The following is a 26,219-nucleotide window of genomic DNA, read 5'->3' as shown; positions in this document are numbered from 1 at the left end:
TCCTACATTTGAGAAGTAACTTTACTCAAACCCATTGTGAAAAAGGCTAAAACCCCATCCTCTAGCTTTAGAATAGACTTCTACCTAGATTTTCAGGATGTAATGATTGCTTTATCTTCGAAGCAAAAAGTCTTCTGTACTAGTGTTTAATGTCCACTTGTGAGTTCCTTAAAGCTTTATCATGAAATGTGCAGACCACTTGACGCCTTTGCCCGCCAGCAGCTGTCTGTTCATTCAGCCAGAAATCAAGCAGTGCCCTCGAACACCAACTGCAGAGATCCCCAAAGACTGGAGCCACAACTGGCCTGCTGAGCATTGGATGGGACTCAACAGCTCATGGGCTCACTAGCAGTAAGCTCCAGGAAATGCACTCATCCAATCAAACATCTTTAACAAAATGTCATGCGATTGATTTCTATAAAAGCAGTGTTCAGGACATCTGCCACCAAGAACAAGTACTCACAGTGTACAATACCTGACCCTAACAGCAGTCATCAGTGCTGGAGCCAACACAAAGTGATGACTGCCCCTCAAGGTCACATCCAGAGGGGATGATTGTGATCAAACAAAAACCCTGCTACAGTTCAACCTCTGGGTCTGTCTTAATAAATACATTTGATAGCAGATTCTCAAGGTCAGTTGGGACATGTTGAATTGGAATATAATTTATTGCCAGGCAAAACTTTCACTTTTAACCAATTGGCTGAAAATATGCTTCTTTAGCATAGCGATAAATGTGTTCATCCAGCGAGGAAGCAGGGTTTATGCATTACCCCGAACATGACCCAGTCTGAAAACAACTCATCCTTCAGCTGATTCCCTGAAGTGTGCTGCCACCTGCTGAGGTCAGTTGGTTGGGTAACTTCAAGCTAATTGGCTGATTTTTTCCCCCTCTTCTTTTGTTTAGACATCCACTTTGTTTCTTGCATTAATCAACAATTACCTTACTGTGCCCCTACAGATCACAACATTCAACTTTATACAAAATTGTTTAAGTTTATTTCAGTCACTTTTGGAATGCAATACATATATACAAGAAAACATTTGGATTACATAAAAAAGAAAATCATAAGTATAAAACGCAGTCTTAGGAATATCATGTGAAGCAACTACATGTGTTAGAGGATAAACTCCTGATCACTCCGTTGGTCACTTTACGTCGAGCAACTGCAGCACAGTACTTCATCATATTGTCCGCTGTAACTGTGAATTAAAGAAAAAAGTTACATTAATTTAGCAAATACTTCTCAAAAACATCTTTCTCAGCATACTACTCAAATTGTGAACAGTTTGAGTTTTATTGTCTTGTTGAATGAAGTGGAAAGAATATTGAACCATTTCTTAAAGAGGCCTTATTCACATCCAGCCAGGAGGTCGCAAGGCGAAAACTCGAGTCATCAGTCATTTGCTTTGGGATTTTCCAAGTGACACCTGATTAACCGCACAATGTCTGAGTTTAAAGGGATCTAAGGATACTTTACGAAGACTTGAAAAGAAAAACACTGCAGCTGAATTCCAGCTAGGGATGCATTGAAATGTCATTAAGACCAATATTTTCCTGCCTACATTAGCCGATAGATATTGCATTTTAATGACACAATAACACAAATGCAAGTCTGAAAACAAAAAAAAAAAAAAATGGATTGACATAGAAATTCTTAAGCTGCTAAACGTATTTTCACCATGATATGACAGCCGCATGGAAACCATGATGGAGGATAACTCAAACACCAAGTCAGAGTCGACTGATTAACTTATAGCCAAAAAACTCTGCATTGTTGTCGTTTGGAAACCTGTTGGCTTCAGAAAAGATCCTTTAGAATGTTATTAATTGTTTAATCTATTGTTATCAAAGTAGAATGTGCTATTAAATCGTGTTTGGATTTCAAGTCATATCGTGTTGCCCTAGTTATGTATAAATGTGTACACTGTATTGTATAGTGTACAAAGGCACAATGTCTTTGCCTTAGTATGTGAGTGAACTGATAGAAAAGGAAATCCAATTTGGACTTACTCTACGATGGTGCAGACAGAGCAGCAGAGGCTGGAGCAGCTGGAGCACTGCCGAGTACAGGAGGAACAGGCTCGACGGTCGCATTGGGAGCATAGTGTCCTGGACCCCTGGTTCTTCTGACACACACAGCAGCCTGTAGGAGCCCCTGGTGCACCTAGATAAAAAGCAAACATCGATATAGCACACCAGGTGAGTATTTGGCTTAAAAAAAAAAAAAAAAAGTAACCAAACCGAGCATCTAAATCTGTGACAACCCTGACACCTGCTGGTGAAACATATACACTGAAGTAATAATCCACTTTTGGCCTTTGAGTATAGTGACCTCTTGTAATCTAAAAGACAAAAAAGATCCTGTAATTGCAGTTGAGAAGTGATCTCTCTTTGCTCCAGTTCTGATAAACACACCGTGTGTATGTGCTTTGCGGCCCTCAGTACTCAATGATTGTGTTTCAGATCCTTATTACAGGGTAAAATAGGGAAATTTGACATCATAAAATTCAGCATGTGTTTCGGTGGTCATTAAACGCTAACTATAGTTTTTTACCCAACCCTATTATCTTAGGTTTGTGACTAAGGGAATAAGAATCTTTGAAATTGGTCCAGTATTAAGCAAGATCACTGCAGTGAAACAAGCTACAATGTATATTAACGGGCAATTGTCCAACAGGTGTTTACATTCCAAAAAGTGCTTTGTTTTGTAACAGACAGGCTCAGATCAATATTCCAAGTATCTGATAACTTTATGGAAACGATTTCTAAAGGAGACCCATGAAATTACATTTGCTAATCCCACCAGACTCTGTGTAAATAAACAGTAATTTTAGCATCTTAAAATACACTTAAAGTTGACCGAAACAAAATCAAACTTTGAAAAGACGTTCTGTGTCCATCACGACTTTAGCCTTTGTTGAAATAAACAATTAGTATATTGATTTACATGTGAAAATATGTTGGCTTTACATATGCTATAAAATGATAGTTTTTTTGTTTTTGTTTTTGAAGAGTCTAGTGGGTTTACTTCACCTTAGAGCCGTTTCTGGTTAAAACAGAAATGTTCAAAGAGGTTTTAAAGGGTTCTCTGAAGGGATCCTTAAAGCAATGTTGTCAGTCACTTAGAATGTAAATCTGACTCTGTCAGTGGCAAAATGAGCACTTTTGTGAAGGTAAATACAAGTTGGACAATTACCCTATTAATTAACATTATAGCTTGTTTTGCCACTGCACCGAGCTCTCTTAATACTGGACTGAAATTGTTGTTTCCATGAGTCACAGACACAAAAACATAGGAAAATAGGGTCTAGGTTGAAATTGTTTAAGATTGGATCAAATGTAAACCTATCTTTAATTGATAATGCACCTTCAGTTTTGGATTTTGTAAAGGTCTTGTTTAGAGAGGTCCAGTGAGTGCTTCGGGTACTCTAAAGGATCCACATTTATAGACCTTTTTCACAGGAGACATGTTGACTTCTCATAGTAGGAAAAGCACAGCTGAAATTGGTAACCTTAACGATGGTTCAAGCTATTGCAGTGCGTCAGCATACACACTACTAGGGCCTCTCAAGTGGAATGCAGCCATCATAAAATGTTTAATATATTTGTGCTTTTCCTTCCATGACGAAGTCTGCCCTATTGATTGCCTTTAGTATAATTTGGATGACCATGGTACTGCTCTGCTTACATCACTAGATGTCACTATTCTTACATCATTTTAGACTATTTCAGTGTCAATTCACCAATGTTATCTGTTTCAATGATTAATGTCTGCCCTGTCATAGACTGTGGACCTTGTCCAAATTGATTTTGCACATTACCACATCAGATTACACTACTAAGACCCACCCTGCATAGCAGCCCGATTGGTTGATGTTAGACATTGACCTCGAGTGGTTATGTGCAGGATAGCCCATTGGTCAGGGGACAGGACCTGAACAATTCAGGTTCCGGTATGTTGCACAAGCATAGCTGTCTGGCCAATCCTAGCGCTTGGTTGCTATGCAGGGCGGGTCTTGGTAGTGCAGGGCATACAAAGAGAGCCAGTGGGATTCATAATAACTTGTTACAGTGAGGTACCTATATGACTAGGTTTGTACAGTGAACTCATTGTCTTGTTCAAGAAAACAGTTTGAGATGATTTAAGCTTTATAAGAGATTAGCTTATTGGAAGTAGCAATTAGAAGATGCACTGAGGTCATAAAGGGAAGGATATGGTCACCAATAATACTCCGGTAGGCTGTGGTGTTTAAACAACGCTCAAATGGCAGTAAGAGGCCTAAAGAGAAAACATCCCCCCCCACACATTACCCCATGCCAACAGCAGCCTGAACCGTAATTACAAGGCGGGATGGATCCACCAAAGTCTGACCCTATCATCCTCAAGTTCAAAGTACCTTAAGTCACCCTTCTAATGCTTGGTTTCAACTTCCAACAGGTCACCCTGACGATGTCTACATGCCTAAAGGCATCGAGTTGCTGGCAATGATATTGGCTGTTTAAATATTTGCGTTTATGGGAAGCTTGACAAGTGTGCCAAATATATTCCCTCTATACCCTTCTTGAAATAGATGGATGAATGCTTGGCTGGCCACGGTGATTGCTGAAGAGGCCACATGCATCCTTTTATTTGACACATCAGAATAGATTTGTGTTGTCTTGCCATTCCAGAGTGTGACAACATATATTTTTCTCAAAATATATCTTGAGTTTAACTTGGTCATCCTTTCACCTGCCTATCAGTTCAGGCTCACCTTGTATAGCGTCTGCTCTTGTCAATCTGCCATCATTTCCAATCAGTGTCTGTCCTCTCAGCAGTGTCTGGCTGCATGCAGGTGTCTCAAAAAGTCCAATGGGCTGCGGGTCGCTGCATGTCTCCTCTCCAGTCCATATTTTACCCACCACAGACTTCGCACCACTGAAGAGCAAGTTCTTTGTCTTTGCTATAAGAAACAAATCACGTTTGTTGTTTAATGGTATAGCAACTAAACCAAGAAGTCGTACCGTAAGTTTTTTAATGCCAAAAGGCCCAACTTATAGGCCATACACTAAGTATTGTAAACTACTAATCTTTACAGGCACATGAACAAATGCACTAAAAAGTGACCACTGCAACCGTGTTATGGTTGTGTCAGAGTGGGTTGTAGCCAACGAGTGCAACGCAAGCAAACACAACTGACGTTAGCAAAAGTTAGCATTAGCGTAGCCTTCTTACCGTAGATTTCTTGCCTGTATTTGTTGCCAAACACACCATAATTATTCAGCTCCTGTTGTCCAACATGTATTTTGTATTGGGAAGAGAAGGTTTCCGGAAAAGGACAAGCGCGTTTCGTCATTTTAACAGCTAAAAAGTCCCGCTGTACTACTATGGATTAAACACTTGTTTGTTGCGGGAAAATTGTAATGGAGACAGCAATGAGCCAATCACACACATCCTTTATTGTCACATGAAAGCTCAGAGCCTATCCGACAACTGCTCTGCTGCCACGTGATGTTTGGTTCTAAATTGACCACCGTGCTGCATTCACGGGCTGCCGCAAATTCCACATATCCTGGTTTAAATTAAGAAGAATGACTAGCTGAAAATTGGTGTCCCAATACACACAACTCTAACAGTGTGTGGTTTACGGATTTTTACATCACCTGATATATTTTCCCATGAATCTATTAACATTTATTTGAAAGCATTTGTGCTGGTTTAATTTAGGATATAGCTATAGATTGAGTTACCCAATAATTAAATCAAACAATTGTAATAAAAAAGAACAAGAATATTTGACTGCAACACAACAACCATAGCCAACACTGCTTAAAGGTGTTTATTAACTAATGAGGAGAAAATCATTGTAGATGATGAAAAGATGACACATTGTCAATGCTTCCGTCAAGAAGGGATGAAGGTTTCCCTTTAGAACATCTGGATCATGCACTCTCTGGATTTTCCAACGCCAACCCATTTGACTAAAGAGAGACAAAGAAAAAGAGAGAAAGATTAGAAAAATTGATAAAACTTTAGAAGTAATATCTATCCATATGGGTAAAAGGCTATTTTTTAATACCCCGGGCCATCTGACAGGATGTAAGCTGTTTCTGCATTACTATTTATATTGATTTGGAGGCCTTTAGGGAACGTGTCAATAATAGTTCTCTGAATTCTTTTATATTCATTTGTGTGCTCTGCAAATTAAGATTTGTAAGTTTATTTGGTGTCAAACATACTGGGAACTCCAATGTGGTTCTCAATGAAGCGGATGTAGTTTTGTGCCTTGGCCGGGAGGTCGTTCCACTTCCTGGCTGCAGACGTGTCCGTCTTCCAACCAGGGAAGGTCTCATACTCAACCTCCACTTTGTGCAAAACGTCCATGTTTGCTATGGATTCAAAAAAACATATACCAATCTTAACTAAACGTTATCTGTCATCAAAGAATTAGATGAGTTTGTGGGTCTTACGGCTTTTTGTTGTTATTGCATTACCTGGGAAATGGGGAATTCTTTTTCCGTTGAGTTTGTAAGCGACGCCAACTTTAATTTCATCCAGCACATCCAGAATGTCCAGTTTTGTCAGAGCAATGCTGTTGGATAAATATGCAAAAGGGTTTAACATGTGCTGTTTAATATCATTATGATGTGATTTATGATTGTATTATGTTGGAGAAAAAAAAACTTATGCTTTAAGGGTAAATGTGCTTGAATATTCAAACATAACAACCATAAAACAGCTGGTGATTTGCTTAAACTGTTCTAGCCACTCACGCAGTGAAGCCATTAATCATATGAGCGTATCTGATAATGACAAGATCCAACCAGCCGCAACGCCGCTTTCTTCCTGTGGTTACACCCACCTCATGACCCCTGGTCTGCAGCAGCTCTCCTACTGCCTGTGGTAAACAGTGGGAAAAAACAGCCTTCATGTTACTTTATTATTCACGAACTTCAAATTCTACAGACACCTATAAATGTGCAATCACTGCACTAGTTATAAACACAGCTGAATACAATAAAACATTACGTGGGCTGGGTAGATTGACTTTTAACATCTTGACCTATGTCCCTATGCTCAGCTCCCGTGACAAGTAATATAACCCTGGCTCACACAGTAAATATATCCTGAACCCAGACCCTGGTCCTAAATTTATCCCTGTGTGAATGTGAGACCGGAATAGGAGGTAAAGAGTGTTTGAGTCCGTCTCTCACAAGTCTGACAGCTGCACTCGGCCAGGGAACACCCAGTCCCCCCTCTTCTCCACCAGCCCTGCTGCCTGTGTGCATGATCCCAAACAAACTGTACATGTAAACTTCTACATCAGTGAGTTACATAACACGTCATGTGTCTGTTCTTCATACAATATGAAGGCCAAAATTGCAAAGACGCTACAACATCTACATGTCCAGCAATCTTAGTATTTTCCTTAAGTAACATCAATCTTTTACATTGAGTTGTTCTGTTGGGAAGGCTCCAATTCCCACTCTGGTAGTGTAGGCCTTTGATACACCAAACACATCACCAATATTCAACGGGGGGATGCCAAGTCCAGTGCACGCCCCTCCCACAGTGCAGTTTGATGATGTCACAAAAGGATATGTGCCTGAAGAGAAAAAGGGAAAGGTGACAATAGCACTGACTCCTTCTCAGATCCGTGAACAAAAACACATGCTTTTAAAAAATCTATTTTTATTGCTGCTGACCGTACCAAAGTCTATGTCCAGGAGAGCCGCATTGGCCCCTTCAACCAAGATTTTCTTTGGAGATCCATGAAGAGCTTCGTACATGTAATAGACCCCGTCTCTCACCATCGGCCGCAATCTCTCAGCGTATTCCTGCGCCAAACAGGGAAAACAGAATTATATATGGTTTAATGGAGGTTATGATAATAATTCCTCACTGTTTCATCAATACCTACCTTGAGCTTTTTCAGTTGGTCCTCAACATCAACTGTCAAGGCTGGATACATGGATTGAAACTGGTGGACAAGGTTCTTGAATCTGAAAGGAAATCATAAATCATGTCCCAACTGTACGTTATAGTATTGGTGTCGGTGCTGGGCATAGTCCCATGATACCTACCTCGTAGAGAAGTCCTTAAAGTCTCCCAGGAGGTCACACACACGTAGGCCGGTGCGAGATGCTTTGCTGGAGTACGCAGGTCCAATGCCCTTCTTTGTTGTTCCGATGCTGTTATGATGAAACAAAAGCCAAAGTAAGTGATGTAAAAAAAATGAATGGAATTAAAGTAGATGAGTGTGTTCTGTCTGTAATATACTGTGGCGTAGTATCTTTTGGCAAAGTGTTGGCAGGGCTGTCCTCCCCTATCCTTACTTCTTTCCTTCTTGTGCTTGTCTCTCAGTTTCCTGTAAGCCATCGACAACCTGGTGGAAATCAAACACTGCGGAGAGAAAGCAAACAAGGCCTCGCGCGCTTAGGCTGTACTTATTTGAATGAAGTAAACCTCTGTAAACCATTGATTATACTGTACATACCAAGGTGAGCTCTGTCTGAGACAATTAGTCTTTTTTCCCAGCCTTTCAGACCTGGTTAGAAAATACATATTACATCTAGCGTGAGTAGATACTAATGTTAATTTACACTAGTGCATTGAGTGTGAAGTTCATTCTTTTTCAAAATACCTTTCTTTTCATTTTTATCGCCTTCTTCAAACAGGCCGGGTAGATGTATAACCACGCCGTTGCCTACAAGAGCAAGGAAGAGGAATATGTAGACTCAACTGCACTAATATTTTTCATCATGTTGTCTCAATAAAGCTGAATATTAAAGCCAATACCGATGAGTGATATGCTTTTGGAGTTGATGATTCCACTGGGGAGAAGGTGGAAGTCGTACTCCTTGCCGTCCACTACCACTGTGTGCCCTGCATTGTTGCCCCCCTAATAATCAAAGCAGGGTTCATATTGTGATAGTTTATACTGTCAATGTTTTGATGATGATACAATCAAATACAGTATGACCTTAACATCCAAGACAGCCACAAAAGATTCAGCCACATACACGTCTCCTCTTACTTTTGTAAGACTATGATAAGCCACCCTTTTCCCAATTCACAGAGCTTTTCCAGACCCTGTTTTAATAGACTTGGCTGGTGCTGGTGGATTCACCACTCTGTTCCCCCTGGCTAAGTCCTGGCCTTCTCACATATCAAGCCACCCTGAGAATGTGACCTCTCTCTGGTCCGGTGGGTTGGGCCCTCAAGCCTTCAAAATACACACACACACACACACACACACACACACACACACACACACACACACACACACACACACACACACACACACACACACACACACACACACACACAGCAACTATTGGCAGGTTTCTCTGCCTCCCAGTGCTGGAGTGACCTCTGATTTCTGACCAGAGGGTTTCAGAAACTCATCCGTTTTGAGTTGTTTTTATTATGAATTCAATGCATCCTAAACTCAGTCTCTTTGTCATCAGCGGAAGGAGTCAGTTAGAACTCTGTCTAGAGGTGGGTACAAGATTTAAAAGAGAAATCAGGCTTAGAAGTTGCACATGCTAAAATGATAAAGACATTTGGCATCTGTGATTCCTGGCCACAATTCCCCTATCCCATCATTCAAGTCCCCCACTACTAAACTGCAGTACATACTCAAATATTTTCCAGCTAATAATATTGCTCAGCAAAATAAAATAAAAAGTCCAGGAAGTCACCACTTATTGGACTTCTTCTGTTAGGTATTCCCCAGATCACAGAAGAACGAGCGTTTTCAAACTGAGCACCTGTTGCGCTTTAACAAACGGCCAGTTATGGTGACGGATAACAGCATTCAGCACTAATACGAGGACACGCCCCTGTGAACGCGCATCTGAAATCACGGATCAAAACATTTACCTGACATCTGCAGACAACGTCAGCTTCAGTCGCCAACAAATCGACAACTTTTCCTTTGCCCTCGTCTCCCCACTGCGCACCGAGCACCACCGTCGCTTTGTTCCCCGCGTCGTTGCGCGATCGTTTCTGCCCGGTCGCGGCGGGTTGATTCATATTTTTGTGGTCTTTTGCTGACCAGGTGAGCGACATGACGGTGGTGGCTTTAGGCTGTCCCTCTCCAGACTAATCGGTCTCCAAGAGGGGCAATGCCATATCTGTAACTTCATAGCCGATGATGTCAGAGCCAGACGCACAGAAGTGCGTAGCTGTGCTCGGGCGACTTGTCTCCAAGGCTGTTAAAGCACCCAGTCTTTACACAGCCCTCACAGGGATGAATGAAGGTAGAATCATATATTAAAAAGCCCTTTGTAACATTTTTTTGTACGCAGACTGCACAGTAGAGTTTTTCTAATTGATTGTTTGCCTCAATACCGCCATCTGTGTAAATGGATTGATGGTTAAAAAACAAACAGCTGAACAGTAAATTCACTTTTATTAAAATATATTTAACATTAAAAGTTACAATCCATTATATTTCGCCCTTATAGTATCCTCTTAAAGAGCATTTGGATAATATATGAAGAAATTAAGACAGGATTTCCAAGCAGTTATTTTTTTGTTAAATTAAATATCTTCCACCAACAGCATTGCGTCTTTTTTTAAACAGGTGCTGAAAGGTAAATAGAGCATATAGCAAAAAACATTCAACGTATATTACAATTGTACCAAACATAAGAAATAGTCAACTTTTTTTGAATAGTTTTGAATCTAAACCACTCATGTACATAAGCAAAATAACTACAACTAATTTCTTTAAATAAAGTGACATGTTGACATCCATGCTGTGAAGATCCCAGCCTTAAATGTGTTTACCCTTCTTGGATTTAAGACTTCTGTATCCCTTTGAAGGAATCATTGTTCAGGTTAGTTAAACTGTAATCCTTCCAGTTCACAACTCCTGCATGAAATTAACATTTTCTTTTTCCTCTTGATGTCCTTTTTCTGGAGTCACCTATGAAAACAAAGACTAAAATGAATTGATGGAATCAAAATATATCCAAATAAAATACTTAATACCTTTTAAAGTTTTTTTTTTATATTTACATCAGAATAAAATGATTGGCTCACAAGGCATTTGGCAGAGACATTTATACAGGATTGTATGGCTTACAAACACGACTACATTGGCTTTAAAATTTAAAAAGATTTTTTTTAGTGGTGAAAAACATCTTTAATGCATCACATTTAGAGACGTTCATTAATGTCAGATTAACAAAGCACAGTTTACAGGAAGCACGCAAGACTGTTAATAGGTTGAACAGTCCCAGATTTGGGAAATGGACACGAAAATATGGAAGAAGAGACACAAAAAGTGGCGCTTTTCATGAAATAACTCACTTCACAATGACTTCACAAACGGCAAGGCTGCTTGAGATCACAAACTGGGCTGTGAGATTACTTAACCACTTATTAAAAAGAGGATTATTTGCTGTAAGTAATGGTACTTTCAAGGTTAGTTTTTTACCAGGTTGGATTAAAATTAGAGTCACAGCAAGACACGTGCGTTTGGTCAAATGCTGTTGGGCCTGATAGGAAAAGTGTTAAAAAGAGAGAGCAAGTCTTAAAAGCTGGACAACAGATACAAATGAAAAATCCAGATTCCAGTTAGACCAACAAATGACGTGTTATTTAGGACAAAGCTGCGATGGTGATTGAGTTCATTAGGACGACGTTTCTGCTTACAGTTTTCCATCCCATCGATTTAACCTACCTCACTGCAACACACAGCCTTTTTTATGTTTAGTGTGTCCTTTCCCACTGTTACCTTGTGTTTCAGAGAGTTAGAATGGAAATCAGAGCATTCAAACAAACTGTCCACAGCTTCAAATCCATATTAAAATATGCAAATCAAGTTCTGCACATTGCAGCCATACTCTTTAATAAAAACGCATGTTGTCATGTAAAAATACTTATGATTACACACAAAAATAGACCATACATAATATATAAAACGTTATATGCAGTAAAAAAATAAATAAGGACTTCCCTTTAAGACACATCACAAGACTAGCATTCCAAACGTGATCTTTATTTAAGTTAATGGATTGGTTACCTTGATTACTCTTCTTGTTTCGTTTATAGAAGCTCTGCTTTTTCTTTGGTTCTGGCTTAAGGGATGGAGGCACTGCTTCAGACACTGATGGTGGAACTTCTGATTGCAGTCCATCTGGGACGTCGCACCCCTCGATGCCCTCACCGAGTGCCAGCGTAGTCCCGGACGTTTCTACAATAACGCATTTACGCTCTTCTCCACCCTCCTCTCGTCCTACAGTCTCTGCTAAGCAGTTTATTTTATTACTAGTTTCACCTTTCCCATCTCCCATTATAATGCCCACACTACTCTGTGTCACTGTGTCTGTATTAGGTAAAGGACTTTCCTTTATCTGAACATTCACGCTAATATCCACTCCCTCCTCAGACACCAGGCTCGAAGTGCCATCTAACACAGCCTCTAGCAGGTCAGAATCAGAGAGGGAAGATGGGCTGAGGATGCTGGTTTCAGTTGAGTCCAATGAAAAGCCATTTGTGGGGAGATATGGTTGAGGATCAGCTTTAACTTGAGGCTGAGGTGATGTCAGAGCTTGGGGTGATACTGTAGATTTATTTGAGTGTTGCTCCTCCTGCAGCAACACAGATCTTTCCAGGTGTGTCTGCATTGTCATGGCTTGCTCTCCTGGGAGTGCCTCGGGGGGTACAGCTGGTCTGTCTTGCATGCCATTCTGGGGTGCTGGCAGAGTGTCTTCTGATGGGCTGATGAAGCCGTTCACGTCGCTTGTGCTGGCCTGGTGACCCCCTGTCTGACGTTTGCTGGATGCGGATATGGCGGCTAGTTCTACGGCTTTTTCGTTTACAGGCATCACACTTGATCCTGAGGGGGAGAAGTAGGTAGTATTGAGACCATTTTTAAGATTTAAAAATGGGGTGATTTGTTCTTTAGCGAGCAAAGCTGCATGAAAAGAAAATTGCTCTGCATGTAAACAAATGATAAAAGCAGCAAGGCTGTGTTGTGGCTCGCAGTTAAGTGACTCAGGAGCGGGGCGAGGAACTGCAGATGGAGGCCACAGTCTCTTGTCCTTACCAGATTGGCAGGTATCCCTACGCATTTCACTAGAAGGGGGGCTTGCCGAATCGCACCTTGGCCTGGTCTTTCTTAGGCTGAAACCTTTCCTGATATCCGCCAGGAGGTGGTCGATGATGCAGCCATCATTTTGTGGTACAAAGCCTTTCTTGACTGGTTACAAAGAGGTAAAAAAAGAGGGCTTAAAACACATTATATTTTGGTTAGGAATGTCTAGTTCTTAGTGAAAGAGAGGAGGGCTGTTCACAACTTACTGATTTTTCCATTCTCTCCCTTCTGTCTCTTGGACTCCTCCTCAGCCAACTGCTGCTTCCTCTTCTCAGTCTTGGCTGCCTGCTCACTTCTGGTTTTGTTTTCCTGTTAACGTAAAAGTAAGGAAGTCACACAGAGCCACACAGACAGAGCCCGAGACAGAGCCACACACACCTTCAGTGCCTTGAGGAATAATCCTCTGAAAGTCCTGATGGTTCCAAAAAGTTCATCAAGCGACAACTGATTGGCATCTTCACACAGATAGTCAGCTAGCTCACTCCTCTTCTTCTCAAGCGCAGTGAACCTTTCACTTAAAGCTTTACATGCCTCCAGACTTTCCTGTCGTAGAAAAAGGGGGGGTTGAGTGTTGAGTTATCACATTTTGGTTCCATTTGCATAGCAGACACTAAAATCTTACCTCAAGAACTTTGGCATATTGCGCCTTTATCTCTTCGACAGAGTTGGAAACCTTCTTGGCCGTTTCATTCAGTCGTTTTAGCAAGGCACTGGCCTCTGACTGAGCAGAGTCCAGATTAACTCTGAGGACAATGTGTAAAACATTTTGTTAGAAAAGAAATCCACGTTTACTTACACATTAAAAAAAGAAGAACGTGAGCTATAGTAGACGTGAAAAAGTTTTCTATACCCTGCTGCTTTTTCACAGATCTCTAGATCATCTGGCAGGGTCAACAGCACCGGGTGGTTGGCCTCCGCTTTCTTTGCAAAACAAGCCACGCAGTGTGTAATTAAAAAACGGGTTCAGAACAGAGGGAGAATAAATAGTTGTGGCAGCTGTGAGGCACTTTGTGTACCTCCAGGATGTAATGAAGCAGCGTAACGCGGCTCTTGTTGGCCTTCGTCTCTGTGAGCTTGAGCAGAGAGCTGAGTTTGAACCCCTCGGCGTTCCCGGTGTGACTTCCCTGGAAATAGACCAATGATTAAAAATGCATGTTCTGTCTAATGTCAGCTTAAAATAAAATATAAATTAGATAGAAAACGGTTCTTACATAGTTGAGAAAATTCCCAACATCAAGGATGAGCCTGCAGAAAGTGGGCACAAGCGTGCTTGTTCTGAGAGCTGAGAGATTTGTTCCATGGTGTTAGTTTATTTAATATGTCGATCGTTTATACTGTATAAAAATGAAGACTGCATGCATGTGAATACATGCTGAAGGCCTAGGGTTTACTTACACTGGCAAGCCTCCTCCACCAGCTTGACTTTAGGTTTGAGCATATCCAATACTGATGAGGTCTCCTCACAGAGCAACATGCACTCAATCCTCAACTGATAACTACGGAAACAAGCCAAAAACTAAATATGGCACCAAGTATGAGAATATGAAGCATGCATATAATTAAAAGTTAAAAACAGAACTGGTTCAAAGAAACAAACTAAAAAACGTTACCATGGCACAGTGAGAAGGGAGGTGTAGAAGCGGTCAACATTTGCCAACTTGTCTTTTTCTCCTTGGAAAGACTTCAAATTTTCAATCTAAGTGGAAGCACAAGACAGTGAGTCAAACATTTGCCATTTTAAAGTGGGCCCTTAATAGCAGATACAAGTGCAAACAAGTCTCTAGGAAAAGATGGAGAATTGGTAAAGAGTACACACCTCATGCTTCTCTGGTAGGAGCTTAAGAAGCTGTTTTAGCACCTCTACATCAAACTTACTACGATCCCCATTCTGAATCATGGCTACAAAGTCCTCATTTGTGCTGGATAGAGAAAATGAAAATATTCAGCTGATAAATGCAACAAACCTCATTTGAAAAAAACAACAAAAAAAAACCACTAATGTGCAACATCTTACCATCTGAACTGCTTTAGGAATATGTTCAAATTCAGGTTTTTCTTTGGATCAATGAATGTAATCTATAGGACAAAGAGTTATTTATGATCAATTATTCAGCTTTGATAATCAGGTGTGTTTGTTCTGAGTGCTACAGCTCTGAGGAGCTGTGTCGAGTGTTGACCAAGCACACCTCTTTGGGCTCCTTCTTGACAGGAGCAGCTGCCCCCTTGTCCTTGTGCTCAGTCACCGGGAGACAGAACAGCTGCTCGATACTACTGTAGTCCGGCTCCCGAGGATGAGGCGCTTTCTGAACCGAGGACCACATGGAGTCACCATCTGTGTGCACGCAGGAAAAGAGGATCCTGTTATGAGCTCACGTGGCTCCATTTTGTATCAATATCCTATCATGGCTAAAATTCATTTGACAGTGATGTTCCCTCTCTCAAAAGTCAGGGGAATGCTCTGTCAACATTAAACACATTAAATAAAACCCAATTTTGTAATAATGGTTATGTTCATATCAATGTTCCATCCCCATTAACTATTATCTACACAGAGGCCTTGTGCCAATGTCTTCACTCACATTTCCCATAATGTTGTTCTGTTTAAAGAAAAAACATTCAAAATGGTCTTAAGGGGTTTATAATATTTTGACAGATGCTGGCAAAAGTGATTTAGCATATTTAAAGTCGGCTGACACTCAAAATTAGATTCAGCTAGGGATGCTGCCTTTGTAGTGTAAATGACAGATTGTCGTTGAAATAATTTCAGAGATTCACAAAAATGTTTTATGCACTCACCAGTAACAGTGCGGAGCTTCTGCCAGTTGAGCTTTTTCATCCTCAGGGTGGGGCATGGACTTGTCTTTGTGGGTGCAACACACCCCAAGGCCTGGCTACTCTGAGCCACTATCAAGCCTGGTGGAGGTGGCATGCCAGGTAAGGGAGGTGGTGGAGGTGGTCCGCCACCCATCCCTGGCAGGGGTGGTGGTGGCGGAGGCATGCCTGGACCGCCAGGCAACGGTGGTGGTGGGGGAGGCAGGCCTGGAACTCCAGGCAACGGTGGTGGTGGTGGTGGTGGGGGCGGCGGCATTCCAGGCAAGGGAGGTGGTGGAGGGGGTCCACCAAACCCTCCAGGTAGCGGAGGAGGTGGAGGTGGGCACTGGTTAAAAGGTTGGTGCGGGATACCTGCCATATGGGGTAGAGGAGGTGGTGGTGGAGGTAGAGGAGAGGCACAAATTGGCTTCAGAGAGGATGTTATGCTTTTCTCTTTCTCCTGACGATCCAGATCAGTTTGCACGGCCTTATCTGCCTTCACGAGCTGCCCGTCCACCTCATGATGACCGTGGCAGCTCTCGCTTTTGGAGAACATCAGCCGCTGCATAGTCTTCTCACAGGACTCCATCTGAGCTGGAGCACAAAGCCAAACAAACACACACACACACACACAAACAAACCCAATTTCAAAATACTTCTCTCACTAAAATAAAAGCTTTCAGCCACCCTGTAAACAGCTGTTTCCGTGTCATGGCTGTGCTAGGTATTTCTGGATAAGCACTCCACTTCCCATAGAAATCACTGAGGAAGCCATTAGCTAGGCATTAGCAGTATTGCTGCTTCAGTGCTGACTCACAGTCCTGGGCCAGCAGTATGGCTCTGTTAGTGATGGCCTCTAGAGCCAGCCAGATATCCGAACGTCCGGGCCCCAGCACCAACAACGTCTGCAGGATGGACAGCAGCTGGAGAGACGCTGGAGAGCTGCTCACCTGCACAGGCACAAATTAAGAGGGCTTGTCATGTTTACATACTTAAGTGTAGCGCCACAAAAAAACTTGACCTTGTTACCTTGTTAAACAGTGTAGTGAAAACCTCCAGGTGATCACTCATGTCAATGCCCCCATAGACCCGCAGCAGCTCGTCCTCATCTTCAGCCATTGTCTCTTCAAAAGTTTCACATTGAATGATCAAGTCTTCATCCTCCTGCTCCCTGCACACCACACAAATACAGGTCACTGGTGGGGACATTTCATTGCATTTAAATGCCATATTCAGTTTTTTCCTCTAATTACTGTCATTAATGGACACAAATAGCATCAGCCATGATTATGGACTTCAAAATGACCTAAAACTTGGAAGTTCACTTGTTGCAAATAAATCTGCTTTAGAGACATAAGAAGCTGACTAAATTAAATGTCAACAACAGAAGTGAGGCTCACCTTAACTTTGGCAGAATATCAAGTAATTGGAGCCCTGCAAGACAACAATAAAACACAGCCCCAAGTATAACAAATGTCAATAATGATATTATAGTATCAATAATACTTTATCTCCCAAATGTGTCACACATCTCTCCACAGTGGTATATGTTAGTTTTTGAAGGAATTGGCAGGTATTCACAGGTGAGCAATCACACAAGAGGAGTGGCCAAACAAATAGCTGATTGATCCAATGTGGTGGGTGGCATTTTTACTGAATTTAGGATAGTTTATATGGCTGCAAACATGACACATTTGTCAAACTATCTTGAATGTGGTGATCGACAGGCAGTTTTGTAGCTCAGTGCTTATCACTGATGCCTCATAGGGAAAGTCTCAAACCAAGGTTAATCCTGTTTTTTCCAAGGCTGGGACATACTCCACAGGCCGTAAGAAAGAACAATCCACTACAAATAAAAAAGAATGGATAGTGACTTTCGTTCAAGTGGACAATTTTCTCACAAAGCTTCCATCAAAATCTCATTAGGTCAGTGTGATTTAATGGCCGTTAGTGATGACATTTCCTCTAAATTGAAACTTTTGATAGTCACTGGTTATGGTGTAAAATACATGAAAACCCACTGTGTACACATAAGGTTTGCTTAGTTCTCAGGCATTTGGTCATAGTAAAAATTAGGCTATTAGACCTATTTTTAGACAAACCCAGTGACAGAGATATTTGTAATGGAGCTCCTGCTGATGGCCCGCTTTCCCATCTGCATTTACTTTCATGGAGACCAGAGTGTGACCTTACTTATGATGGGACTCTAGACTCCTGATTCATTGTTAAGTAGCAGCTGAATGGAAAACCAACCGATAAACTGCTTTCTCATCTTATCCCTCTGCCTGAGGTCATCTGTCCCGAAGATGAGGGAGTTGATGACACTGAGGAGTGTGACCATGTAAGGGACGTTATCTGTGGCCTGCAGCTCGTTCATGATCACACTGAAGCGATACTGCTGCGTCTTCACGCCCTGAAGGGGAAATCAAAGTTGGTTTGAGTCATCACCTTCATTGGGGAACATTGAGATTTTACAGGATTATGATGCCTGAGCATGTAACCTACCACTAGGAGGCAATGTTATGGTATCTATCATTGAGAGTGATGATGTCATGTGAGATAAAACCCCCAATAACTTAACTTTTCAAAAAGTTTATCTACTTGCCTTGTAGTGGTCCAGGGCATCCAGTGCCAGGCGATGACCGTCTGTAGAGAACACGCTGAGGGCAGCAAGTAGCTCAAACACCTGCATTTTCACCATGGTGTTGGAAGTGTCCAAAGCTGCAGAGAATCATGATCACACACATCAGTACATGTTGAGTGCTGATATTTTTAATAAGTTTCTATTAAAGCAAAACCCCGTATCTCCATTATTTCCCCTTTTGTGTGTATTGTAGATCCAAGCAGGATGCTTTATTTCAGCCACTTAACTTGAACTTCGCCATCTCAAGATACTGCGTTGTAAAGTATCAACATGTTTATGTGTTTTTATTTTATATATGTGTGTGTGTGTGTGTGTGTGTGTGTGTGTGTGTGTGTGTGTGTGTGTGTGTGTATGTATGTATGTCAAAGGTGGGGAAATTCAACATTCACAACTCACTGTGAAACTGCAAAGCAACCCCTAATTATTCACCTCCGTACATAAAGCTGGAACTTGAAAATTCAGCTCAACCCAATGAGTCAGAGAGACTTATGTGAGTTAATTTCACAAAATACTGAAAAAATGTGACAGCTCCGTTCCTTTAACATGGCTTTCTTTTGAAAGAACAGGCTAATTTAAATATCTAGATTAAATTGTTTAGTATACTTCAAGTATTTTCTGCACCATCTCTGCCACTCTTTTCATGTGTGAGACTACTCTGCGACATAATCATACAAAATCATACTAAATGGGGGAAATGAGTGCAGCACACGGATGATTCTTTACAAAAATGAAGGTAGGTCAACCTTGGGAGAGCTTCCGAATGTATCCCTCATTGTCTATAATAAAGTGGATCCCTGCAGAGGAGTTCATGACTGCCCGGACGCAGCTGACACAAGTGAGTTGCAGGAGGGCGTCGGCAATGCGAGAGCATCCCCGGCCCGAGAGCCGGTCCAGGGCCTCCAGGAGGAGATCCAACCCACTCAGCTCCAGGAACTGGACCATCCACGTCTGGTCGCTGCCCTCCAGGCGACGCCTTAGCCCGGAGTAGTTGACCACAGTGGGAACTTGCAGCAGTCTGATACACAGCTCTGGATCAGCACTCTCTAGGTTGGCCTCCGGCTGTGTATCTGAGTCCTGCGAGGAGCCCAGGCGTCCCCTGACTGCCTCCCACTTCTTCTTCCCATCTGACTTCCCCAACATGATGGCTGTGGAGGAGAGACGGGAATCATGTTCAGTTATTTAAATGTTAGTGTGTATTTTTCAGAAAGAAAATTCTTGTTTGTTTGCTTGCTTGTTTGGACTGCAGATGGCGTCTGCAACGATATCCAATAATTTTCGCCCATTATACAGTGTTTTCGTTACTATCCACACAAGAGGAAGCAGGCCAAAATAATGCCTTATCAGAAAAGAAAAGCAGAAAAGGAAATGATAGCTCTGCACTTTTGTGGAACAGCAAAAGATATGTCAGCCGTCCAGTCACCGCCAGCCCCAAACATTCCTATTTAATCCTGCTTGAAAGAGAAAGACTCGTCAGCTCTCTGCAAAGCCGGGTTCCATGTTGTCTGGACAGTGCGTAGCACATTTTACCATTTAAACACATCTATTTTCAAGCTCATTCCTGAGATATAAACACTGGAAAACATGCACAATGCACACTTGTGAAAAACAATTACACAGAAGCAAGTGTGCAGGTGGAACATTTCTCAAATATCACACCAACATATCTAACATTGACATGATTCCAAACGTTGATTCCACAAGTGGCCTTTTCTGGTATAACTTTACAGCACAGTCCCCTATTTTACCAACCTGTTTAATCACAAGCTTATAAACCTATCCACTGCAATGCCTGTTACTAGTATAAACATGTCCCCACTTCAACAAAATCAACAGGATAAGGGTTCAGTCCAGAAAGGGGAATGCTTCTCCAGAAGTCTAAAAATATTTTCTCTCTGGGCTGGAGTTGTGATATTAGGTGGTTCAGCATAAAAGAACAAGCGTGAGTGGTCCTTCTGTCCTGTTGTTGATTTCACACTTGGCAGACGTAAGATATACAGATGAAGCATTGAGTGATGAGCATGAACAGACACAATGCTCTGTTCACAGTGCCAGCCTGGAAGGAATTTTAGCTTTTACAAGTCCTCTATTTTACCATTTAGACAATGTAGGGCCCTGCTCAGAAATCATGCCTTTTCCCCTTCATTTTGGTACTTGTGTTTTAGGAGCTCAGTCAACTAAACACAGTAAAAATCCAATTTTGGATTTCTCTCTTTTCAAAAGGTAATTCACAGAAGTAATGACTGTGAAAAATCTGACAAATTGTTTTACTATTCACTCGACAGATTCAAGGTAAAATGAGGCTTCTTTTTTTCTCACATAATCTGGCACAGCATTTAGCCCTGCTGCCAGTGTGAGTTTGTTACCGTAGCAGCAGGCAGACAAACAATGGTGTTTTACAAAAGGCCTTCTCAATACTCTTCAAAGAGCTGTGTCAGCCACAAAATGGATGGAATGATCCCTGCCCCCCCCCCCCCCCCTTTCAGACTAATAAGAGCAGTGGCCAGCAAACCAGTTTCAACACTTTCTTTAGGAGTAGTACCTTTGGCCTTCATGTTCAGTGTGAGCAAGGAACAAAAGTTGCAAGTTGACATTGTAATCTAGGGAAATTGTCACAGTCATGGACTCATGTGAAGCTACTGAGAAAGAATTAATTCATGCCTTGCAAAGCCATACTTATGAGTAAGGCATTGTGAAAAGTGTGCATAGACCGGACTCGCTTGTTCATACAGGAACTTTTCATAAGGAAGGAAAGGACTTTCCCAGGACAGGAAACTTGGCTTGAGATAAACATGGAGTGGTGACAGCTCATGTTCCTCTTTTGAAATTTCAGTTTCATTTTATCCCGAGATATTTTGTCCATGTGCAATCATCTGGGTTTACTATATGCCAAGCAGCTCCAAAATTCAACTGTAATGGAAACAAAAACATTTGCCCAGTATTTCATGCACTCCTCAAATATAAGCAACTTTCATTTCACGACCTTGTCTGCCAGATCTCCCACATGTACCACTAATAGCAGGCTGATTCACTGCAAACAGAAACAACCTACTCATCTGTCCTCTGGTTAAACCGCCCACACAGCAGCCCACTGTTCCTGTACAGCAACGACACTCCACGCTGAAACACCTCCACTGATTTATTTAATCTGAGACATATGCAAAGCTTGCATAATTAATGTTATCTACTCTGTGCAAGTCTGCAGTAATAAACAAGGGAATAAGTTAAATATCATGTGGCAGTTTACTGTCTATCTTCTTGTGTTGTTTCCGTCCACTGAAATATTAGTTAGGATATAGATAGTTAGTAGATAGACATAGTTAGGAGATAGAGGATGGGTTGGATATTATAACAATAAATTGCCTTTTGAGCACTGAAATGATAACAGTGGATTTCATGGTACAACATGGTAACACATGTAACATATGATGCTTGGACATTGCATAATTACAGATGGTAATCCAAGCCTCAATGCCATAACGTCTGCAGAACGATTAAAACAACATAGAACATCTGGTAACATTTAACTGATAGCCTAACCTCCTTCTCTTCCACTCTGCTATTTAAGGGAGTGACCGACATGCCTGCAAAGTCTACGAGCACATTTAGCAGTCATTTTTAGTTGTTGTTTTCTGTATTCACAGACTGTACCTGCGGAATCCTTCGTCCATTATCAGAGTGATATATCACTCCACCTATACATGTCATGTATAACATCTGCATATTAACAAAACATTGTGATAATGACAGCCCATATGTTCTAACACACAGACTTGCAAAACTGGAAACCTAAATTTAAGTGGATTTTGGCAACACAGCGTCCCCCCCCCCCCTCACCGCCACGTTATTCTGACCGAGGCATTAGGTTTGAGGTTTGTGGGAACATTACCACCTCCAGAATGGTCGACAAGACTGTGACACCAAAACACAATTGACAATTAGTCGTTATGCATTTGCTTCATTATGATTAATAAAACGTTTCTGAAATAGCGACATAATGAATCATATATATTAATTTGCACTGCAATTTTCCCCACATAACGTTACCAGGGGGCATGGCATAACGGGACGTAGCCGGACTATAGGCAGCTCACACTGTGGCGAGTAAAAGACGACAGAAAAACTAAATGTAAACGCTTATGATTAAATACTTTCTCTACTTGACATGTCACATCTTAACGCCCTGTTGCATCGTTATTGATCACCTATAAGCTGACTACGACACCTTACCTGATTTTATCCCATAAATACGAAGACACTTCGTGGTGTGTTTCAGATGGGGGAGCGCTTTTATTCTGCCAACAAATGGAACTGGGACCCCTTCCAATTTCGGCACAGTTCCCTCAAGCCCCTGTGTGGAATGCGGATGGTTCAAATCGATACAGCCCCCTCAGAGTGACAGAACTCACTTGTGAGCTGACTGTGTCAAGAGAGAAACATTGTTGAGATAAGACATCCGGTACAAACCTTCAGAATAAAAGACATTATGTGCGGTATGCCGAAGGGATTCAGTTATCAAGTAGGCCTTAACATAAAAAACAGGGTCCGCAAAAATGAATTAAATAGTTTGCTATCGTTACATAAGTTACAGACATAAGACACACACAAGCTTAATTTGAAAATGACATAAATACAAGTAAGTGTGTTCCATTGCCCATTCATGCGCTAAGGGGTTTCTCTGGGCAGCGTTTTATTTTAAAGGCAGTTTGGCCTGATTTCCGGTCTGAATGTACCTGCCGTTTTCTGGCTTGTAGCTGTTTGGGATGCTGAATGCAGCCAGTGGTTGCGGGCACTCCTCCCACACTCCCCATCCCATCGGCTGGATCTGACCTCGGGCCACAGTCCTTGCTGGAGGAAAATTACCTTGGTTCCCTGATTCTCCGGATTAGTCAACATTTGGGTGATCAGAATCCAAGACCCAGACACAATCTGAGCACAACCAGGCTTCATCGTTCCTCTATGATTCATCTTCATGACTTTAGGAGTTTATTGATAGAAATAGGGGTTGAGAGGGCAAACGCCAACTGGTAACATATACATGACAGACTATGTTAAGAATAATTTAGTAGTTTCTTAATAACCTTGAATTTAAGAGTTAAAATGAGCCTAAATGGTCCTGTGACTAAAAATACTAAAAGAACACACAAGATAAGCTGAGAAGAAGCAACAGACATAGCGTTATTGTGGTTATTGTGGCCATTGATTCATTCTCTTTCATAATTATTTTTTATTTCACTTATCACTGTTTTGGTATGGGCATACAGTTCTGAATTTAGAAAACCTTTACTGTCAGGATGACAATAAGGCATATTGTTTGGATCTTAGGATATATTGTTAAGAATTTGTATTACCGTGACTTGAGGCTATTTAGCTGGCTAGAGTTCCACTATACCTCTGAGAAAAGCATAGCTAGTTGTATTGTTCAAAGATCAAAATCAAACCAAAGGTGTTTTGTTGATCCAGAGGGGAAGGCTTCCCTCAGGGAGAGCACTCATCGGTACTATTAAGTTACAAAACCCAAATAATAGGCAGGATATATTGCCTACTGTAGCTCCAGCATGTCAAAGTGAAAATAATGACACTGCTTTGCGGGAAATGGAACAACAAAAGCTATTGACCAAATATCACGCACGCATCAAAGTCCACAACTCTCTTGCTGAGCTAGTTGAACAGGATCATGCTGGAACCTAGCTCCCAATTCTTAAAAGTCAAAGTTAACATGGTTTGAGCGGTGGCCTAAAGACGAAAGCTTTGTGACCGGGAGGTCGTCGTTTTAATCGCCAGACCGACAAGATCAAATCTGGGTGGGGAAAGTGAAAGAGCAGAGCTTGTCCCTTCCTCATTATCACCACTGAGGTGCCCTTGAGCAAGGCCCTAACCTCCAACCGCTCCAGTGGAGCTGCTCAATGGACAGCTGAACAGATTGTGGTTGTACTGGGCAGCTTCCAGGTGGAACTGGGATAATGTGATCAGGGCGTTCCTGCAGAAGAGAGGCTGCCTCTCACTGAACCTTCCCTGAATAAATAAAGGTCAACTAATCAATGAAAAAAATCCATTTATTGTTCTGTATATATTTATACACAAAAAGGGATTTGTGATTGCTATATGGTTTTAAACACAAACTTCCCCTTAATTGTCTGGTCCTGCTGCAAAACCTTTTACCATGTGGACCTCTAGGGTGTGTCGTGATTAAAGGATTTAGTTCTATGTTTGTCCAAGGTATCCTGAAATGAGGTCATTACAAATTACCCAATGGGCAGGACGTAATGTGGCCGTAACACAGCTCTTTAGGAAGAACATCTTTTTGCACACACCCTGTAGTAAACGTTTGCAAATTACATCAAGCTTTTTTCATAACCTTTACCTATTTTACACAGTAAACGTTTTATTTTATTTATATTTTTAGACAAGGAGAGCTATTAGGACATGTTCTTGATTTTGCATCACTATAGATCCCACTGCCTACAGGAAACAGAGGCCAAGTTATCACTAAACCACAGACAGTCCTATATCCGGATAACAAAAACACCAGTTCATTTCTCTTTTGGGAGTTTCATTACAGTCATTAAATGAAAATAGTAAATATTTCATCCCAAGGACTCTTGTGTGAGATACTAGATGTTGATATGGTTTTTGGTCTAACCTGGGGGGGGGGTTCACCACTGCTGTGTAGTGATAAGAGTGGTGGAAAAATTGGTGCATCGATCAGAACAGCTGTGTTGTTCCTGCCTTCATATCGAAGCCATATTGTTCTTAGTATTCCTTGTCTCAGAGGTAATCCCTTCAAGAGTCCACGTATCCCAGTTTGGACACCACATTGGCCTATAACTTGAACCTATCCCAGAAGCTATAATCATAACTCTTATAGCTGCAACTAAAATACACAAATTAAACCAATGTATTGGTCCTGGGTGAAAACATCTGAACAGTAAATGTTTCTGTTTACATTTTACAATTGATACATGGTGTTGTCAGGTTTAGTTAAGTAAAAGCAGATTACACCAGGATTCAAATGTAAACAAAGGTGGAGCTTGGATCATAGACGTATACAGTATGTCACGGCCCGGATGCCCATATAAAAACAAAGTGGTGTAAATTGTTGTAATATTTCTTGTAGATCTAGCACCTGACTGATCCATTGCCAGGCTGCTGTTGTAAGCTGATATTGGCTTACCACAGATATAAGAATTGTTGGCAGTTTTGCAATAAGCCTAAATCATTTATGGAGACACTGCTGCTGTTACATCATTTGTCCACCAGATAGCACTCTTTATTGCCTGTAACGTTTCACATCTATTTAATTTGAGGATTCTTGATAAATTTGTGTGTTCTTGTGAATGGGTTTATGTGAGAGCAAAAAAAAGTATTTAAAAAAAAAAATACATTTTAGACAACTGGTTCAAAAACACAATGCAGATCTCTATACAAAAGATTTGAGGAGTTGCTTCTATCTCCTTGTACATGTGTATAATGACAATAAAAGACATTTTATTTCTTTAATGGCATTGATAAAACATAACCAACTGTAAATCCATTTCACATGGAACACATTTGAAGCAGCCCACAATACAAATAAGTTAAAACGAGTTAAAAAGGTTAAGACCTACAAAACCTTTTTCGATATAAATGCTATGTTAATGCTCAAAAACACAGAAATGCTAAAATGCATTTA

At 41.3% G+C, this 26,219-nt stretch overlaps 4 protein-coding genes across 4 annotated transcripts; all 4 read right to left on the bottom strand.

Moving 5' to 3' along the window:
• Positions 1 to 973: 973 nt before the first annotated feature.
• Positions 974 to 5,469, bottom strand: siva1 (SIVA1, apoptosis-inducing factor). The gene is made up of 4 exons (XM_034859307.1): positions 5,220 to 5,469; positions 4,759 to 4,947; positions 2,015 to 2,168; positions 974 to 1,203 (listed from the first exon to the last, which is right to left on the bottom strand). Exons 1-4 carry the CDS (start codon positions 5,338 to 5,340, stop codon positions 1,155 to 1,157), a joined length of 513 nt encoding a protein of 170 aa, XP_034715198.1. The 5' UTR covers positions 5,341 to 5,469; the 3' UTR covers positions 974 to 1,154.
• Positions 5,470 to 5,820: 351 nt separating this feature from the next.
• On the bottom strand, positions 5,821 to 10,141 carry adss1 (adenylosuccinate synthase 1). Its single transcript, XM_034859306.1, has 13 exons — positions 9,870 to 10,141; positions 8,784 to 8,886; positions 8,629 to 8,691; positions 8,482 to 8,532; positions 8,321 to 8,387; positions 8,069 to 8,176; positions 7,906 to 7,987; positions 7,696 to 7,822; positions 7,436 to 7,590; positions 6,758 to 6,882; positions 6,479 to 6,576; positions 6,224 to 6,373; positions 5,821 to 5,965 (listed from the first exon to the last, which is right to left on the bottom strand). The coding sequence occupies exons 1-13, from the start codon at positions 10,056 to 10,058 to the stop codon at positions 5,913 to 5,915; spliced, it is 1,371 nt and encodes a 456-aa protein (XP_034715197.1). The 5' UTR covers positions 10,059 to 10,141; the 3' UTR covers positions 5,821 to 5,912.
• Positions 10,142 to 10,931: 790 nt separating this feature from the next.
• Positions 10,932 to 17,359, bottom strand: LOC117935553 (inverted formin-2-like). Its single transcript, XM_034857750.1, has 18 exons — positions 17,307 to 17,359; positions 16,936 to 17,077; positions 16,724 to 16,856; positions 16,183 to 16,500; positions 15,892 to 16,131; positions 15,282 to 15,427; positions 15,110 to 15,171; positions 14,912 to 15,014; positions 14,706 to 14,791; positions 14,491 to 14,591; positions 14,307 to 14,377; positions 14,112 to 14,219; positions 13,946 to 14,016; positions 13,718 to 13,838; positions 13,474 to 13,638; positions 13,302 to 13,404; positions 13,048 to 13,200; positions 10,932 to 12,837 (listed from the first exon to the last, which is right to left on the bottom strand). The coding sequence occupies exons 2-18, from the start codon at positions 17,023 to 17,025 to the stop codon at positions 11,885 to 11,887; spliced, it is 3,024 nt and encodes a 1,007-aa protein (XP_034713641.1). The 5' UTR covers positions 17,026 to 17,077; positions 17,307 to 17,359; the 3' UTR covers positions 10,932 to 11,884.
• On the bottom strand, positions 17,303 to 22,978 carry inf2 (inverted formin 2). Its single transcript, XM_034857753.1, has 5 exons — positions 22,778 to 22,978; positions 19,294 to 19,695; positions 18,512 to 18,627; positions 18,160 to 18,319; positions 17,303 to 17,340 (listed from the first exon to the last, which is right to left on the bottom strand). The coding sequence occupies exons 2-5, from the start codon at positions 19,688 to 19,690 to the stop codon at positions 17,303 to 17,305; spliced, it is 711 nt and encodes a 236-aa protein (XP_034713644.1). The 5' UTR covers positions 19,691 to 19,695; positions 22,778 to 22,978.
• Positions 22,979 to 26,219: the final 3,241 nt, after the last annotated feature.

The sequence above is a fragment of the Etheostoma cragini genome, chromosome 20, assembly GCF_013103735.1.
Source record: "Etheostoma cragini isolate CJK2018 chromosome 20, CSU_Ecrag_1.0, whole genome shotgun sequence".
Classification (NCBI taxonomy): Eukaryota; Metazoa; Chordata; class Actinopteri; order Perciformes; family Percidae; genus Etheostoma; species Etheostoma cragini.
Note: the sequence above shows the minus strand (reverse complement) of the source record. Positions and strands in the feature narration are given on the sequence as shown.

What these genes read in the sequence shown, in the direction of transcription:
- siva1 (XM_034859307.1), bottom strand. Translation starts at nt 5,340, where the DNA reads ATGACGAAACGCGCTTGTCCTTTTCCGGAAACCTTCTCTTCCCAATAC. An exon ending in AAGAGCAGACGCTATACAAG is followed by an intron (nt 2,169 to 4,758) that starts GTGAGCCTGAAC and finishes CTTTTTATCTAG; the next exon opens with GTGCACCAGGGGCTCCTACA. An exon ending in TCTGTCTGCACCATCGTAGA is followed by an intron (nt 1,204 to 2,014) that starts GTAAGTCCAAAT and finishes TTTAATTCACAG; the next exon opens with TTACAGCGGACAATATGATG.
- adss1 (XM_034859306.1), bottom strand. Translation starts at nt 10,058, where the DNA reads ATGTCGCTCACCTGGTCAGCAAAAGACCACAAAAATATGAATCAACCC. An exon ending in TTTAAGGACTTCTCTACGAG is followed by an intron (nt 7,988 to 8,068) that starts GTAGGTATCATG and finishes ATTTCCTTTCAG; the next exon opens with ATTCAAGAACCTTGTCCACC. An exon ending in GAACCACATTGGAGTTCCCA is followed by an intron (nt 5,966 to 6,223) that starts GTATGTTTGACA and finishes GTCTCTCTTTAG; the next exon opens with TCAAATGGGTTGGCGTTGGA.
- LOC117935553 (XM_034857750.1), bottom strand. Translation starts at nt 17,025, where the DNA reads ATGGCTGAAGATGAGGACGAGCTGCTGCGGGTCTATGGGGGCATTGAC. An exon ending in AATATGCCAAAGTTCTTGAG is followed by an intron (nt 13,639 to 13,717) that starts GTAAGATTTTAG and finishes TTTCTACGACAG; the next exon opens with GAAAGTCTGGAGGCATGTAA. An exon ending in GGGAGAGAATGGAAAAATCA is followed by an intron (nt 13,201 to 13,301) that starts GTAAGTTGTGAA and finishes CTTTGTAACCAG; the next exon opens with TCAAGAAAGGCTTTGTACCA.
- inf2 (XM_034857753.1), bottom strand. Translation starts at nt 19,690, where the DNA reads ATGTTGGGGAAGTCAGATGGGAAGAAGAAGTGGGAGGCAGTCAGGGGA. An exon ending in CATTCGGAAGCTCTCCCAAG is followed by an intron (nt 18,628 to 19,293) that starts GTTGACCTACCT and finishes GATTCTCTGCAG; the next exon opens with CTTTGGACACTTCCAACACC. An exon ending in ATGCCCTGGACCACTACAAG is followed by an intron (nt 18,320 to 18,511) that starts GCAAGTAGATAA and finishes TTTCCCCTTCAG; the next exon opens with GGCGTGAAGACGCAGCAGTA.